General features: G+C 43.5%; 1 protein-coding gene across 3 annotated transcripts in view; it reads left to right on the top strand.

The window, feature by feature from the left end:
- The window catches only part of ACVR1C (activin A receptor type 1C), a 53696-nt gene that overhangs the window by 25018 nt on the left and 9904 nt on the right, over positions 1-18774 (top strand). For 2 of the 3 annotated variants that reach the window (XM_075001217.1, XM_075001219.1), the window contains 4 exons: positions 12306-12551; positions 15305-15535; positions 17001-17168; positions 17807-17963. In XM_075001217.1, coding sequence (XP_074857318.1) covers positions 12306-12551; positions 15305-15535; positions 17001-17168; positions 17807-17963 — 802 coding nt within the window. The remainder of the gene's footprint in view (positions 1-12305; positions 12552-15304; positions 15536-17000; positions 17169-17806; positions 17964-18774) is intronic. The other variant, XM_075001218.1, reaches the window with a different exon arrangement.

Raw genomic sequence — 18774 nt, forward strand, 5'->3', positions numbered from 1 at the left:
GTTGTGGCCCATCATCCCCATGGAGAAGCAGGTCACAATCACCCTCTGGAAGCTTTCCACCCCTGGCAGTTACTGGTTGGTGGGCAACCAGTTTGATGTGCTACCATCGAGGCCCTCCTAATGGAGGTAACACAATTTTGGGCAGTGGTCCCCCCATGGGAAGTGGGGGCATCCTGCTAAAGGGGTACCCTCGGCCAGGGGGGTTGGAAGGTGTGAGGGTGTTGGGGAGAGAAGTCCTATCCCTGGGGGATCATGCCATCCTGCCCTCATGCAGCCCTGCTGCCAGGGGATGAACTCATGGGGTGGGTCCTGGAGAACTCAGGGGTGGGGGACAGGATCCCCCAAGGGCCCAGGTTCTCCCTCCGTCAGTCCCTGTTGTGTGTGTTCATTTGCCTCCATCTGCAGGTCATGAGGGCCATCAACTCGATCCTGCTGTGGAGGGTCATCTGTCTGGGGAGATTCCAACTAGTTCGTGGCTGGATTTGTTCCTCTGGGTTTCCCAAACTGCATCAGAGTTATTGATGGGAACCACATCCTGACCTATGCCCTGGAGCACGGCCAAGTTCATCAACCAGAAGAGCTACTCCTCCATGGTACTGCAGGCCCTGTTCAACCACCATGGACAGTTTATGGATATTTATGTCTGGTGGGTGGGCAGGGTGCATGATGCCCACATGCTCCATGATTTGAGCCTCTGCTGGAAGCTGGAGGAGGGCACATTCATCCCCCACTGTGAGCTGGTGGTTGTAGACATGCAGGTTCCAGTTTGCATCATGGGGGATGCAGCCTACTCCCTCATGCAGTGGCTGATGAAGCCATACACCAGATGGTCCACAACAGGGAACTATTCAACGAGCGCCTGAACTGCGTGAGGATGCACACAGAGAGTGCACCGTTAGCTTCCTCAAGGCATGTTTTAGGTGCCTGCTGACCCACCTCAACGTGGAGGAGCACAACATCCACTAGGTTGTGGGGGTTTGCTCTGTCCTGCTCAACATTGTGGAAGAGAAGGGAAAGGCCTTCCTCCCAGGGTGGGGGCAGCCATCAGTTGGAAGAGGCATACCTACAAGCAGCCAAGCACAGATGCCATCTGCCAGACCCATTGGGACAGGTTGCAGATCTGGGAGGCTCCGAGGGAGATCTTCTCTCAAGGACCCCAGTATCTCTCCCCAGGGTCTCTGCCAGCAGGGGTCTTGGACCCACAGCCCTCTCCCGTCTCCACCATGACCCCTCCCTTCACCTCCCCACCTCTTCCTGACCCCTGCACAATAAAGACAGCTGCATGCGTGATGAATAATTAAGTGTGTTTTACTGAACAAAAGACAGACATACAAAAGACAAACTCTGCAATTATAAACTATTTACAAAAAAGTGATGTGTACAAAATGTTAACCCTAATCAATGAACTATTTATAGTAGGTAGAGGCGGTTGGGACAGGGGTGGGGAGACCTCAGTACTTGTACAGGGGGTCTTGTGATGAAGTGGGGAGGCCTCAGAACTTGTGGGGGGCATGAACCCCAGGGGGAGAGGGACCCTGAGCTACGTCAGCCTGGGATCCCCTCCTGCCACAAGTTCAGGGCCGTTGTCGTGGCTGGGCTGGGGCTGAAACCCAGGAGATGTATGGACGAGGAGGGCTGCGTGGGATCTGGGTGGGCAGGGGGAGCAGGGGGGATGGGGAGGTGCTTGGGTGATGGGGAAGGGCAATGGCCATTGCTCATGGGATCAAGCTCGTGTCCAGGGCACCATGGAGCAGGATAGGTGGGTGCAGGGTGGCAAGGACAGCTGCAGGAGGCTGGGCCAACATGTCCTGCCAGGCACAGGTGCCAGCTTCATAGTGGGACATTAACTGATCCCATACCCATGACCAGCACTTCACGTCCACTCGGAGGTGGCATTCCATCATTCCTTGGATGTCACGGAGCACCAGGATGTGCTGACGCATCAACTCATCATCGACTCTCTGGCTGTGGGGGTGGCCTGGCCTTTGGTAGGTGCAGATCCAGCTATATGGAACACAAGGAGTCAAGACAGTGAGTTATTCATGCAAGGCAGCTCCTAAGGCCATGCCTCCTACTGTGTGGGTTGCAGTGCTGCCCAAGGGTTAATGTTTTGTACGCATCACACGTTACTTGTGGGCATGACCATGTGCCGGGTGCCAAGCACCTCAGTGTGTTTGGGGACAGGATGGCGGCCTTGTGGCTGGGCTACATCCAGCCATGGCTGGTGCTGGGAGTCTCCCCCGACCCCAGGGCCTGACGCCCTTCTGGCCTCTTGGGAGCCTGGCAGCAGGATGCTGCCTGTGCCCTGGGGTTGTCTGCTGGGTCTGGGTGCTGCACACTACACAGCATGTGTTTCCATGTGCTGGGACCACAGCACGAGGTTCTGGCTGAGTGATGCTCGCAGCATGCCCCATCTGCCTCTGCCTCCCATGCCCTGGGGTGTGTGATGCACAGGGCACTCACCAGAAGGACCCTTGCCGAGCTTGGAGGGTGCCTGGGAGGTGGACTGGCTGCTGAGGACTGGGTCCAGAGTGATGATCAGGCTGCTGCTCTCAAACTGCATCTGCTGTTGGGTTGGCCCTGGGTTGGCCGTTCCCCTCATCCTTCATGGGCTCCTGCTTCAATGGGGAGGCCCTGAGTCTAGGCTGAGGCCTGGGGGTGAGGTGTTCCCCCACCAGGATCCAGTTCAGTTCCCCCCCAGTAATAGGGGAAGGAGGGTGGTTTTGCCCCATCCGGCCTGCAGCATCCTGGGCCTGGACGTAACCCTGCCTCAGGTCTTTAACTTTGGCCCTGACCTGCTCGAGAGTGCAGTGAGGGTGGACCCATTTGGCCAGGGCCTCTGCAATGTGCTGTAGATCTCAGCATTGTGGTGTCTGGCACAGGGGTCCTGGAGGGTCTCCTGGATGTCTGGGTGAGGAGGTGAGCCTGAATCTCTGGGCCAAACAAGGAGGGGTCCCTCTTCTTGGAACCCTGAGGTGGCTCCTGTCGGGGTTTGGAGGGGTCTTGGGCACCTGCTCCTTTGCTGTCTGGAAATGCTCTCACCCCAGGTGCAGCTGTAAGGTCTTGGGGGATTGCAGATGGTAGCTCTGCTGCTTCCATGCTCTCAGCTTCGTGCTATGCGTTCCCCAGGCTCCCTGCAGCTTTAAGAAGGGCTGGAGGCTGATGGGTGTGGACAGGGTGTCCCCCAGGGTACCTTGTGTCATCCCCCAGGCTACCTTATGTCATCCCAGAGGACTTTTCTGTTAACAAAAGGCCCCTGTAATGTCCAGACCCATGTTTTTTTGCAAGATCTCTCGACAGTGGCGCTCTTCCTCGTGGCAAGCTGAGTATGGCTGTCAGCAAAAGTGCTCCATTCTGTTGACTTACTGTCAACAGAACGTACTTAGCAATCCGGACGCTCCATGGGTTTTGTCGACAAAACAGAAACCCTGCAGTCTGGACATAGTCTTTCAGTTTCAAGAGGCAATGTCATTTTTGAGATGGTTAAGATATTAGTAAATGTTTGTTTTACAGTATCGGTTAATATATAGATCAGAGGGAGAAAGGCAGGAAAAGCTGTGTGTAGTATTGCTTTCTGTACACTTCAGAGCTAGTCTTGAATACCATGTTTATTTGAGATAATGTGATCACCTTACATTTTGAAATCTTACTGTTAGGTGCATACTATAGCTTATAAGAGTGGCATTTCTTTCTGTAGCATCTGCAAATAAGTATATATGTCTTGAGCTTTCAAATTCTGCAAAAGGAGTTTAGTAGCTGACTGAACAGTTTTTGGCCAGTGTTATATTGGTGTCATTGAACCTTGTCCAGTAAATATGGATTCTGGATTCCAATCAGAGAGGCAAAGGTGAGAAAAGGGTTTGCTCTTTTAGGAACGCTATGCCATAAATTTGAGGCTGTATATGAGTCTGACAGTCTCAAGATTATTTACTGCTTTTTCCTGTTAGGTTTAACTTATGGATAAACATTGCATTTTCTTCTTTAGTTTTTAGTTAACTCACACTTATTTCAATAACATTTCAGGTAGTGTAGCATTTATTTGCAAAGCCTGTTACTTTCATATAAGATATGAACATAGTCTTAGTCTGTATTATAATTAGTCATTTATGCTGTGAAGTTTACAGCACCTTACTTAGAGAATTAGAGAGGCTGACTACGCTAAAGACTTTGTAATACGGCATAAAATGATAGAACAGCAGTTTGGCAAAGACTGAGCAAGGAGAAGTTATTAATGAAATGAGCAAAGGGGGAAAGATGCCTGGAAGCTGTGGGTTAAAGACATGGTATGAAGGGTTAGTAAATGAGAAATGGGGGTTCTTGTATAGGGAGCAGCATAATAGAAATATAAACATAAAAGTGTGTGACAAGGAAAGGAGTAGTAAGAGGAACATAGTAGGAGGAATGTAGGGAGCTAGATGAAGCTGAAGCAGAATCGGAAGGGGTTTAGTAGCAGTATTTTTGAAGTGGAGTATTTCATGCTTTTCTTATCCAAGCTGTATGAGAATATAATCGGTAAATCTGACCTCTTACCCTTTTCATGCTAGCATCTGTTCAAATGTTCCTGCAACCGTGTCATCTTTCTGGCTCACAAATGTAGTCTGTATGCTTGGGGAACATCTCTTATAGGATGTTTTCCCCATTTTGTTTGGGCCTGCCAGTCATCCTTTGCTCCCAACAGAGACAGGGTGTGGGCACAAAATGAAAGCAGATGCTGCTGCAGAAGTTTGTACCCATGTGGGAGAAAGATGGGGCAGGATTCTTCAGAGAATTCAAGGGGGAAGCAGGAGGCTTGCAAGAGGGAAATACTGCCTTTCCCAATATCTCAGGGGGAGATGTCTCACTTGGAGCTGATGGAGGCCTGGGAGTGGGTGGTGAAACTGGCTGGTGCAGGAGGGGAAGTGATAGGTTTGTACAGTTTTCTCAGCTCATATTCAGTCACTCAAATAAAAACCTTAAGAAAGACTAAGATAAGTCTATTTGAATTTACATAGATATTTACAGCCTTAAATACCAACATGTTGCAAGGAATGATCATTTTTGAGTTGATGCTTGCAGATAGATACTAAAAGTGATTATATTCTTGTCAGCAATTTGACTGTGTGTCAAACATATGCTTGATTAAATAAAACGTGTAGCTATTGGAAAAGTGGAACAAATATAACAGTATATTCATATATGTGCTTCCCATAGTGTTTGCCTTTCTATTATTTGAACATGTAGTTGCAAAACATTTGGTTTCTTATTACTGTTTGCTGTGAGGTTAACCCACTTGGTCTGAAAACTAAGCCCTTTGCCCTACACATTTGGGAGAGTTCACGCTAGCTGTGACTGCAGAAGTGCCAAGGTTACTTCATTCCTAATCTGTTCTGACAGTCCTTTTACATATTATTCATATTACAGGACAAACACTGTCTAGGTCCAAGTGAAAGCAGGTTTCTTGGAAATTACTGGACTTGTAGGCCCCAGATCCTGGATCCATTAGGCCTGACTTGCCCTTATATTTCTGGTGCAAAGTGTCCCAGAAACTGGTATGTCTGACGCTGGGAATATTAGGGAAACAAGGTGGGTGAGGTAATATCTCTTATTGGAGCAACTTTTGTTGATGAGAGAAAACCATTTGAGTTACAGAGTTCCTTCTCAGGTCTGGGAAAGGTCCTGAATGTCATAGTAAATACAAGCTCGAGCACATAGCTTAGCATAAGTAGCAGCATGTATTCTAAGCTTACGTCTACACAGCAAAGAAACCCCACAGCTGCCCTGTGCCAGCTGATTTGTGCTTGCAGGGCTCAAGCTGTGGAGCGATTTCACTGCTGTGTGGACTTCTGGGCTCAGGACAGCTGCACAGTCCGAGTTCTGCAAGCCTGTCTCTTTGCTGTGTAGATTTGTCCAAAGGGGCCATTCGTGGTGAAGTGGCCCACTGACACCTCTGCAGTCATCAGGGGCATAGCTACAGGTAGGCCTGAGTGAGACGTGACCTGCCCACTTATCATTCTGGCCCATCTAAATAGGGCAGATCCAGACTCCAGATCTCAGCTATGCATCCATCAGCCAGGCCACAAAGCTGTCCTCTGGACACCATGCACTGCTTCCTCCCATCTTTAGTCCCAGTGCCAGCCACCTGGAGGGCGTGTCACGGGGGCAGGCCTGAGCTGGGCTAGCACTAGAAGGAGAACTATGTGTCGAGGGTGATAGACATCAAGCTGGGATTGGAAGGGGTGGGCAGATCTCCAGCCTTGGTTGGGACTCCCTCTGCCCAATGCGTGTGCCCTGCAGCCATAGTGCCCTGGATTCCTGCTGAGCATTTGGGGTGGGGGTGGCACAACCCCTATCCCTTCCATTCCCTCTTGCACATCTGATCCTTCGTGCCTCCCCCAGGTTCCCCTATACCTTCCCTTTGCTCTTTATCATTGCCCACCCCACTTGAAAGCTGGGGTCAACCCACTTTTCCTATCCTAGCCGTGATGGTAGTGGGGATTAGATGGTTACGGATTATTGTAATAAGACTTAAAACCAGTGTCTTTATTCGACACTAAGAGCCAGGATAACGTTGTCTGTGCCGACCGTGGCCCTGCAGTTGGCATAAGGAGTGTGTCCAGGGGGAGGATGTTTGCTGGAGGTTCTCTGAATCTTGCCTATTTCTAGCTACTGTAATGATGCATTGAGAACACTGGCAGTTGCTGTGTGTAATAGGTTTTTCATACTCTCAGTATCTGCAGACATCTGAATGCAAAATAATACCTTTTTTCCCTCCACAATTAAAATAAACATGACTTGTTTTATTCCCATGGGCCCAGCAGAACTTACAAGGCTGAAATAAGAGGAACAAGTATCTAAAAGTTTTAGGGCTGAAAAGGAGCAAATACTTATGAGAAGTTTAAAGGAAGTTTGGTGAGAAGTTAATATTTTAAGATAATTTACATTTTGGTCACAGCATCAATGGGAAGAGTCTGTCTGCTACTAATTTGCTTTTTGATGATGAAGGCCATTTTTTGCATAAATGGGGAAAAGAAGCTGCCTGCATGGTGAAGATGAGGGCACAGTCAGGAGCAGGCTTGTGTTAATGATTAGTCTGTCATCACAGTGAAATTGTGAAAACAGTCTAAAACAAAACAGAATTGGGGGTAATTTAATGGTTTGCCATGTGCTTTAGTGCTCAATTTATGCATCCACAAGACCTTATTTCCACTGACATTTGACATTTACTGCATGCAAATATTTGTGCACACAATTTCGTGCTTGCTTACACTTTATTGAAAACTTAAAATGTATTGGTTGATATTATAATGCTGTTTGTAACCATGCAAGGTCAAAAACACACAGATAAGTGTTTTCAGATTGAGGTGAAGAGGGTGAACAATTTCACAAAGGTAGAACTAGTTCAGTAGGAAGCACAAGTTTTAATTGATAATCTGGGCATGCCAAGCTTCCTAAATTAAAAGCTCATGTTCTACATATGTCAAAAGTGTCTTTTTAAAAATTGTGTTACAGTGTCACGAGGGATTCTTACCAGAAGGCATTTTGTCTGCTTTGTGCAATTTGCCTGTTTGTGAATTTCTGGTGTAAAGGCATAGATGGCAGAATGTACTGCTCAAACAACAGAATCTTTGACAGTTGTCTTACTGATTTTCCTCCTTTTGGCTGTGACGCACAACTTGATTTTCTTGATATGAGCCAAGACTAATAATTCCTATTTTGCATATGAGGAGATTGAAAAGATTCTACAATGAAAGTATGCAAACAATAGCACAATACAGATGGCTACATTTTGACAGAATAATGCTTCCTGGCAGTGACTTAATTTTTATCTCTTTATAAAATTTACCCCATGTTAATGTTAATAGAGTGCAAAAATTAATTTGTATTGATCAGTATTCTCTAGGCTTTTATGTTTGAAGGTTTGTTTGTTTGTGTGTAACAGAGCTGTGACTTGAGTTGACTTTTCTCTGCCAATACGTAGAGTCCAAACAAGTCTTGCTGGGAAGAACAGAGGACCGTTTCCTGCTGAATCTAATTGGCTTCTATATCTAACTGGGGAAATGGCTTTATGCTCTTTCAGTGTGTAACAGGTTATTTTGAGGAATTGCTGATAAGATCTCTGAGGGTGTTTTTCAGGGTGAAAATTCAATTAATAGGCGAGCAGGCGCCCTGACAGGGTGGAGGTGAAGGGACAGCTGCCTCTGGCCTTTAAATCACTGCTGGTGTCCTGCACAACGTGCTCGGGGTGGTACTGAGGGCTGACTGCCCCAGCCCACCCTGCCCCTTCCACCTGAGCCACCCACCGCACCTTGCTCAGGGGCCTGGTCGGTCTGTTGGCTTCTCTGTAGGTGTCAGACTTTCCGAGTCTATCAGGTGAATTCCAACTTTGGCGTAGCTGCTCTGCAGCTGTTGTATACTTTGTAGAGACTTTGGGACAGGTTGATGTATAATTCAAGAAGGAGAATAATCTGTGATGTAGGGGAAAGGAAAGAGAAACAATGTGATGTGCATCACAGAAGTTAACAAATATGAACTGATAATACTTCAGACAGCGTTCACTGTATACAAGCCATTGTCCCTGTAATCATAGATACTTCGAGTATTAACTGAAGCAAGGCTTTTGTACCTTGTCTTGCTGCCATGGCTCAGGGTCAAGGTGCACCCAAGATCTCCCACCCCCTCGCCCCCAGGTGTGTCCAGTGGGCACTGTTTCCAAGTGAAAAGCCTCTACCTGCTTTTTTCCCCAGAGTGGAGCTCCATGGTTCACCCCACTTGAGACCAACTCACCAGGCTGCAACAGCTACTGCTCCCCTATCGTGCCATCCAAGTAGTGCCTGTACCACTTGCAGTCCTTTGTGAGAGCACCTCTTGGGTGACAGGTTTCTTTGCCTTCACTGCTCTCCAGATGGAGCCTCATGTTTCCATCATTTTGAGCCTGGATTTTGGGGCGGCAGTCCCTTTCCTCTTTCTAGCTGTGTTAACGTGGTAGGCCAAACTGCAGCTGCTATCTGAAAGACGCTTCTCTGAATTCGTGTAACCAGCAGCTGTCTAAAGCTACTCCAAACAGCTCCGTCCAAACAGGTGTATTAGCTAGTCGCCTAAAGTACACAGGATGCAGGGGAAAGAGCAAACACCCACACAAGCCCTGCACATCTGGGTAATGCTGACTGCTCATTACCACTCTCAAAGCTTAGTAAGCACAAGCCGTCTCAGAGATCTGCCTGGCAGAGCCCTTGCCTTAGTTCCACAGGTTCATGTGCTGCCTATCATAACAACTCTAACATGGTCTTCCACTTTGAGCAGCTGTTGAGAACCCTCTTGGTCGCCTCCTCTCCAACCAGATTAATTCAATTGAATAATCTTCTCTTGGTCTTGAGCTCTCAAACAGAGAAGCAAGTCTGATGTGTCTGGACTGAAGCCAGACAGGTGGATATTTATTTTCAAATTAATAGCTACTCCATCTTGATATTTCTCTGCAAACATCTTATTTCTGTAACTGTTTTGTTTCCCCTTACATGCTGCTTTGATTTTACTCCATACACTGTGACAGAATACTATCAAGCAGGTAAGCTGAGGTGCCTACAAAGAAGAGCTCTCTCTCTTTACCTATTCCCGCAGAGGTACTGAAATTGAGTTATGCAGCTGGTTTTGCTAGGGTTTTTCACTACAGTAACAGAGAACTGCCCAGCAAAAGCTTACAATGTGGAAATAATTCTTAATATTTTAGTATTGCTTTAATCTGCAGATTTCAGTGCATTATACAAAGGTGGGTAAACATCATTATCCACAGTTTACAGGTGGAGAAATTCACTCACAGAAGGTTGGGTGTCGGCGTGCATGAAACTTTTATCTGCCCAGGAGCAAAATCTTTTCACTTTCCCTGTTCAGTGATGACAGATAGAGAAAAACCTAATAACTTTATTGGCATGATAAGTTATACAGTATTAGTATTTCCTAACTTAATATACTTGTGCTTATAGTAAAAGGGAAGATTGGTCATATGCAATTATGCAGTTTGTAATGTTACCTATTTATGATTTAACAACAAACTCCTGCATATGATGAGGTATGCTCTTCTACAGACTCTTTGCTGTTAAAAAATTACTTTGTTCTTCCTCAGACATGCTTCTGGCTTTCCAGCTGCAAAGAGTGGGTGGGGACTGAAAGGAAGAGTGCACAAAGAATTACCGCCTTTCATGTGCACTTTATTGCTTAACATAAGCATGGTCATACTGGGTCAAACCAAAAGTCCATCTAGACCAGTAGCCTGCCTTCTGACAGTGGCCAATGGTGAGTGCTCCAGAAGGAATCAACACACCAGATAATCATCAAGTGATCTGTTTCCTGTTGCGCTTTCCCAGTTTTTGGCAAACAAAGGCCAGGGACACCAATCCTGCCCACATTGGCTCATAGCCATTGATGGACTTATCTTCCATGAATTTATGTAGTTGTTTTTTGAACCCTGTTACATACCGTCTTGTTACGTCTTCTGGCAAAGAGTTCCACAGGATGATTGTGCATGGTGTGAAGAAATACTTCATTTTGTTTTAAACTTGCTGCCCATTGATTTTGTTTGGTAACCCCCTAATTCTTGTTATCAGAAGTCAATAGCATATTCTAATTTACGTTCTCCATACCAGTCATACTTTTGTAGACCTCTATCATAGTCCTCCTTAGTCATCTCTTTTACAAGCTGAAAAGTCCCAGTTTTATTAATTTCTCCTCATGCTGAGATCAAGAGTTTTCTCTCTAAAACTTATATCACTATGACTTTAAATTAAATTAAATGGGTAAGGCTGTAAGATTTCTGTTCATTCAGTGTCAAACTCTACCTCTTGTGGGTATGTTCAGTACTTTGGTTCTGCAGTTAAGTTTAGCTTACTTAGATTAGTTTATGATGACATTGTTTACAAAAGCTGAGCTGCTGACAAAACTGCTGCAAATTAGTAATTTGCTAGATTTAGGGTAGTAGGTATCCCTGTTGCAATGTATTTTCTAGGCTTTTGTAGTTTGAAAAAAGTTAACCTATAATACTTTGATTTCTCAATATTAGTGTTGCATTCATGACAGCATGCATTTTGTAAGTCTTTAACTGCATTTGAAACATTATTATGAATGTAATATGTGCACCACAGTGGTAAGTGTAACACTTTTCCCCCTTGTGACTATATACTTTTTTGTTTGCAGCTTTCCATGATATGACTGCTCTTTCCCCTCATGTGCAAGTCTAAAAGATTTAGTACTATCTGGAAATATATCACACTGATTTGGGAGGAAAACAAAGCAGTCATGTAGCACTTTAAAGACTAACAAAATAATTTATTAGGTGATGAGCTTTCATGGGACAGACCCACTTCTTCAGATTTGAAGAAGTGAGTCTGTCCCACAAAAGCTCATCACCTAATTAATTATTTTGTTAGTCTTTAAAGTGCTACATGACTACTATTTTGTTTTGATAGAATACAGACTAACACAGCTATCTCTGTCACTGATTTGGAAGGGAGTTTTGGAAATACATCCAAGGGCAGAATTGGCCAGTGCATTAAAGAGTACTGGGGTGGGGGGAAATCAGTGAAAATTTTGCTGTTAAGGGTACTCTGTACAGCAAACCTGGCTACCCCTCTGAGACTCTGTACAGGTGCATTGCACACTTATACTGTGATGATTTTACTGTATGTGTTTATTAGAGTTTATACAATACTAGTTACAAACAACCGATGAAGGTGTGACATGGCTTCAGTATTTGAAGCTAGATTTAAAAAAAAACAGATTAGTGTTCGCACTGATTCTGAATAGGTTAGAGAACAGATACATATTTTCCTGGAATAAAAATGATTAATAAACTCATCTAAAATAGGAATGGAAATAGTGCTTGGTGAAACAAATTAATTTTACTGTATTTTTACCTCAAGTGTGGTGATGATTTAATGTAAACTTTTCTGCAGCCCTACATGTGATGCAACTTATCCCATGACCATTTAACTATAGGATATAGGTCTATACTGCAATATAACCTGGGTTAGTAGAATTCAAGTTAGTATACCCTAGGTTTGTTAAGATATGGCTTAAACATTGATATTCATTTGTAATCCCATGTTAGGAATTACTGAAGCTTAGGTCCCAACCTGAGGCTCCAGCATCTACACTGCATTATGCAGGCCTGAGTCTGGCCACCCATATCCAAGCCCTCCCAAAAATATGGCTGCTCTAGAAAGCAAGTCAGCAGGTGGGCTTGTTGATCATGCTTTAAAAATAAAATTGCAATAGTGAAAATGTTAAAACATTTACAATGCAGTGTATGGTGATTTGTTGTGATGTAATGTTTTAAGCTTCAGAATCTTCAAGCAGACCACACCTTGGACCTGTGGTGTTGACAGTGATTGTTACTGTGCCAGTATGCATCTTGTCTGTAGCTGTAATGCTGACTGTGTATACATGTCAAGGCCGTCACTGTACGTTTGGAAAGAGGAAGCGACAAAATATTGAAGAACCTCTATCTGAATGCAGCTTAGTAAATGCTGGGAAAACTCTTAAAGATCTTATTTATGACATGACAACGTCTGGGTCTGGATCTGGTATGTATATACTCCTATGTACACTAAAACCTCTGTCTTTATTGAATAGTCAGGAGAACAGAATCACAATATTCTGTGATATTAGTTTTCTTAGTACAATAGTCAAAGAGAAGGCAGTTAAAGTTTCTCATGCCAAATAAAGTACCATTGATTTGTTTGGGCGTTCCTGACACTTAGAATGGGAAGTACTACTAGAACCTGTAGTACAGTATCTTTCTTACGATAAAGAGGATAAAAAAAATTGCCCACTACATAGTTGCATGAAATGTGTTGCGTTATGAAAAGAAATGCATCATAGCTGTAAGAGTTTGTCAAGACAAAGTAAAGAGATTTTCATATTAATGAGAGTAATGCCTGATATCATGAGTCACTTAACAAGAATCCCACATTGTTACAATGATTTGAAAAGGTGACGCAATGCAAACACCAAACTTCAAAACTACCATATTGGGCTATGTTTTCTTTGGCCCAGATGTCTGTAGCTGAATGGCTTATTTAGTATTTTGAATATATAATCAATGCTTAAGAAAACCAGATTAAAAATCCTATATCTTATCTCTTTGATTACAGTCCATAGATTTAGGCCTGCTCTACAATGAGGATTTGTCACAGTCAGAGTCGTTTTTCACTAGATAGTGGTATGACTGTATTGCAAAGCCCTAATTTAGAAAAATCCACAATATATACTGGTGCAGCTTACCATAGTTTCAAAACAAATGGTGGCTTGCTTGTCCATGTTACGGGGTTTTTCCATTAGTTGCCTCATCACAGCTGTAATGGGGGAAAACCTTGAGTGTCGGTAAAGCCACAATAGTTACGGCATGAGAGAGTGATACAGGGATAACAGGGAACAGCTGGAAGAAAAAGAATCTCAACCAAGCTAAACATTACTGCTGTTTAAACCTAAGGCCAGGTCTGCACTAGGTATTGAAGTTGATTATAGATACACAATTGTAGCTATGGCAGTTGTGTAGCTAGAATTGACTTATCTGCAATCAACTCACCTGCTCTCCTCACAGAGAGAGGTCGATGGGAGAAACTCTCCCATCAACCTCCCTTATGCCTTGCAATATTGAGGGGTCACCTGCTCACCCCAGATAGTTTGATTTTGTGTGTCTCTACCAGGCACATGAAATCAAACCGAGGGAGATTAACCTTGAGCAGGTTGATCTTCTGCATAGTATAGACATATTCTCAATGTCACGGTTTAAAAAAACCAAACCAAACCAAAACAAAAAAACCAGGCCTTTGATGCTGTTCATATTGAAAGATTGGAACGCTTGCTACAAAATGTATTAACACTGTAGAAGTATTATCTGCACCTTTAAAAATATAATCCTTCGCTGTGATTAGTTGGATTAATACTGCCAGAAGAAAGTAGATTTTTGATCGTCTGATAGAAATCTGGTGATAGGCCAGTGAAGCAGGAGCAACTATTAGAAGAATGCAAACAATAATAGTAGTTAAAGATACTTTGTAGGCTGCTGCTTTTTTGTATGCATGCTTAAGGAGGAGATAAATGTCCTCAATTCAAAGGTCAGTCTCATGATGGTGATTCCTGGGTAAGACAATCAAAACTGTGTTGAAATAAATATAGTTTTAGCTTACTAGAATTCCTTAATTTTAGCTAAAAAATAAGACCAGTTTGTCATTCTTTTATTATGGGTGGGGATGTGGCACCTCCTGTTCAGGTAGCTTAGCTCTTCCCATGATAAGAACCAGTTTCCAAGTGAAAAGCCTCTACCTGCCCTTTTCCCAGAGTGGAGCTCCATGGTTCACCCCACCTGAGACCAACTCACCAGGCTGCAACAGCCACTGCTCCCCTATCGTGCCATCCAAGTAGTGCCTTGTACCACTTGCAGTCCTTTTGTGAGAGCACCTCTTGGGTGACAGGTCTCTTTGCCTTCACTGGTCTCCCAATGGAGCCTCGTGTTTCCATCATTTTGAGCCTGGATTTTGGGGCGGCAGTCCCTTTCCCCTTTCTAGCTGTGTTAACGTGGTAGGCCAAACTGCAGCTGCTACCTGAAAGATGCTTCTCTGAATTCCTGTAACCAGCAGCTGTCTAAAGCTACTCCAAACAGCTCCGTCCAAACAGGTGTATTAGCTAGTCGCCTAAAGTACACAACATGCAGGGGAAAGAGCAAACACCCACACAAGCCCTGCACATCTGGGTAATGCTGACTGCTCATTACCTCTCTCAAAGCTTAGTAAGCACAAGCCATCTCGGAGATCTGTCTGGCAGAGCCCTTGCCTTAGTTCCACAGCTTCATGTGCTGCCTATCGTAACGACTCTAACATCGAAGTAGGGTGTGTGTAGACACTCAGCGTTGAAGTTGGTTACTTTGAACTAAGCAACTTCGAGGTTATTTTTGTAGTGTAGACACAGGCAAAGAGTGTGAACTCCCCCTCAACCAGTGCAACAAGCCACAGCATTTTAAAATGCCAGTGTAAACAGGCTTATTTACTCCCCTCCTGGAGGTGGTTTACCTACAGCACTGGGAGAATTCTCCTCCAGTGTGGATGCTGTGACCACACTAAATTCATCAGTGTAGATGCAACCTCACTCTTACAAGGACTGTACATAATTCATACCTTCCATGTATATCCCCTCTTGTTAGAATTGGAAAAAAAAGTCATAGGAAAGTGAATGGGGGTGTGTTATTTGTAAAGCCATAATTCCAACATATTAGAATAAAGTCTTTTAATTTGAATTTTATAGTAATTGGTAATTTTATTCTCATTCTGTTCATTAGGTTTACCTCTGTTGGTCCAAAGAACAATCGCAAGAACTATTGTTCTTCAGGAAATTGTAGGAAAAGGGCGATTTGGTGAAGTCTGGCGTGGAAGATGGTGTGGGGAGGATGTAGCTGTGAAAATCTTCTCCTCAAGGGATGAAAGGTCTTGGTTTCGTGAGGCAGAAATCTATCAGACAATTATGCTGAGACATGAAAACATCCTGGGTTTTATTGCTGCTGATAACAAGGGTATATAGTATTTCCAAACATAGTTTCACAATGTTTGTTCTCTGCACTATGGCAGTTCCAATGAATCTGATTTTTCCATAACCCCTGCTCTATTTTGCTAAACATGGGCCTGTGTGTTTAATGATTTGAGGAGCTGATTAGGAAAATTAATTTTATTATGATCATGAGGATGGTGAGATTAGTTTAGTTTTTAGACGGCAGTGCTGTGTGAAGCCGACATCTGTGTTTGTGTAGAGCTAGGAGGCTCTGCATAGATGCAGGGGTCTGAGTGGAGTTTAGTGTTAGATTTGGGCCTCATTAACCTAAGCGAAAGTTTAAATAAGTTCTATTTACATCAAGTAGTTCAATGATGCTTGAAAATATTACTGAAAGTTTGTTTATTTATGCTATCAGCTTGACAATCAAGCTGCATTAATGCTTTATAACCTCCACTTTTTAAGCCATACATGTACAGTCAAGGCTATAAAAATAGATCGCTTGAATCATAGAACACTAGGGGTGGAAGGGACTTCGAGAGGCTATCAAGTCCAGCCCCGTGCCCCAATGGCAGGACCAAGTACTGTCTAAACCATCCCTGTTAGACATCTATCTAACCTATTCTTAAATATTTCCAGCGATGGAGATTCAACAACCTCCCTTGGCAATGTATTTCACTGGTTGACCACTCTGACAGTTAGGAACTTTTTCCTAATGTCCAACCTAAACCTCCCTTGCTGCAGTTTGAGTCCATTGCCTCTTGTTCTGTCCTCAGAGGCCAAGAAGAACAAGTTTTCTCCCTCCTCCTTATAACACCCTTTTAGATACCTGAAAACCGCTATCATGTCTCTCCTCAATCTTCTCTTTTCCAAACTAAACAATATAGATAACCTCATAGTCGGAAAAGATCAAATGTGGAAATACATCTGCAGAAGTAAAACATAAGAGGATGCCTCAGAATTCAGGATTTCTGTACAAAAACCTTTACAGAGGAACCAATGTTTCTTACATTCCAAGAGCTACACAAGTGAAGAGCTACACCTTGCTGTCACTGCAGAACAATGGAACTGCATTTCTTTTAGTTCTCTGGTTATTGGTGCTGTCACCAGCTCTTGTAAGGGGAAAGAGAGAGCCCCTCCTTTTTGGTGGCCATGTTTTTATAAGTGCTCAGCTTCTAGAAGCTCCTGCAGACTAGTGCTGAGCATGTTTGAAACTGTGGCCATTAATCTGTTGGGATCTCTGTTTTGTGAAACATACCGGATAAACAATGAAAAATGCAGGCAGTGCAGCCTCCCTTAGCGGTATGCATATCCATCCAGAAATTCTGAAGTGGAAACCACTAGCATGGGGGCTAAACAATAGTGCTTAAATAGGCTTTTTACAAATCTGCTCACCTTGAAAATCTGGCATGGGTGTGGGGGTATGGGTGTGTGTGTGTACACGCATGTTTGGCTAGTTTTTTAAAATGTTAGTTATTTTCTCTTGATAGATAATGGGACTTGGACTCAACTGTGGCTTGTATCTGAATATCATGAGCAAGGCTCTTTATTTGATTATTTAAACAGAAGTGCTGTGACCATTGACAGTCTGATTAAGCTGGCACTTTCAATAGCTAGTGGCCTAGCACACCTTCATATGGAGATAGTTGGTACACAAGGTATTTGTATTTCTTTTTCATATATCCTCTTTTGGAAATGTGAGTGGAAACTTTGGGATGTTTACAAAAATGCTTTCAGTTATTAGACATAAGAAATCGTAAAGACTTCATTTATAAATGTCTTGGTATCCTAGTTGTTATTAAAATTGTAAAATAATTAAATAGAATCTTAAATATACACAGTGTTTATAAATTAAGGTTAAGACCCATTGTTAGTAGTGCTTGCCATCCACACAGCTGCCAAAACATCTGGAAGTACAAATTCTGCAACACGCTGAATATTAAAAGTTTGGAGTGGCATAAAATAAGTTGAATTTAATCTCAAATAATGCCAGGAATATTGGACTGATTGTATTCATTATAATTTTAATGAAATTATACTGTGGGGCTTTTTATTTATCTAAAGTTGCCACAAGTTCTCCAGTCTATTCTGCTAGAGTGATGCAGAATCCAGGAGACTTTGCCATAGAATTCAGTTACATGAGGTTTTTGGACATACTTAGAGAAGCCAATGTCCTTCGGTGTTGACTAGTTTTATTACAGCCCTATTTTTTCTATATTGAGATGGGAGGCATCAATAAACTAACTGTATTTTAAAATTCACAGTAATCCTTACAGTTACCTTTTTGCCTTACCAGGCAAACCAGCTATTGCACATAGAGACCTGAAATCTAAGAACATCCTAGTAAAAAAAAATGAAACCTGTGCCATTGCAGATTTAGGACTTGCTGTGAGACATGATTCTGTATTGAACACAATTGACATACCTCAGAATCCTAGAGTGGGAACAAAGAGGTAAGACCTTTTAAATAGATAAGTATTTTTCCTGAAGATCTTTTCAGCCTGATTTCCATTTCTATGCAATTTGTGAGAATGTGCCATTTTTGCTTGAGGCAAAATTTGCATCCACATCTGTATCCACAAAAATAAGCTGCAGGTATCTGTATCCATAAAACAGATATCCTCAAATTGCAGGGTTCTCAACACAAAATTTGTATCCACATCTGCATTCTTACCTGGAAAAATGAGCTGTGAATATCTGCATCCATATCTGCAGATGCAGATACCCACAGATATCTGTGGATTTACAGGGCTCTAGACATAAGAACACTCTGAGACCTCTCTGTATTTAAAATAAAAGTTTCCAAAATGATTCCATCTACAAATGCAGGTATTGCATTTTAGGTAGTCAGGTGCTCCTGGTTTGCCTGTGTGCCCCAGGGCTTTAAGTATCTGGATGTTAATGTGAGTACCACAGCTAGTCAGATGGAAGACAAGTTAACAAACACCTGTCACTAGGTGACACTGTCCATTTACGAGAGAGCCGGGCCTGTGTGCTTCTGCCTTATCAGCACACTCCTTGCTGGTTACCAGGGCTAAGAAGGCACCTGGGCCTAGAGCAAAGAGAAAGGAGACCTGGTGAATCAGAACTTCCTAAGCAGGAGTCAGGGACACAGGAGGGTTGCCAGGGGACTGTGAAAAATCCTGGAAGGAAGTTCCTTCCTAATCGGTGTACTTTGACCTTCCTGAAGTTCATCCTATTTACCTCAAACCATTTCTCCAGTTTGTCCAGATCGTTTAGAATTTTAATCCTATCCCCCAGGGC

This window comes from Carettochelys insculpta, chromosome 8, assembly GCF_033958435.1.
Source record: "Carettochelys insculpta isolate YL-2023 chromosome 8, ASM3395843v1, whole genome shotgun sequence".
Classification (NCBI taxonomy): Eukaryota; Metazoa; Chordata; order Testudines; family Carettochelyidae; genus Carettochelys; species Carettochelys insculpta.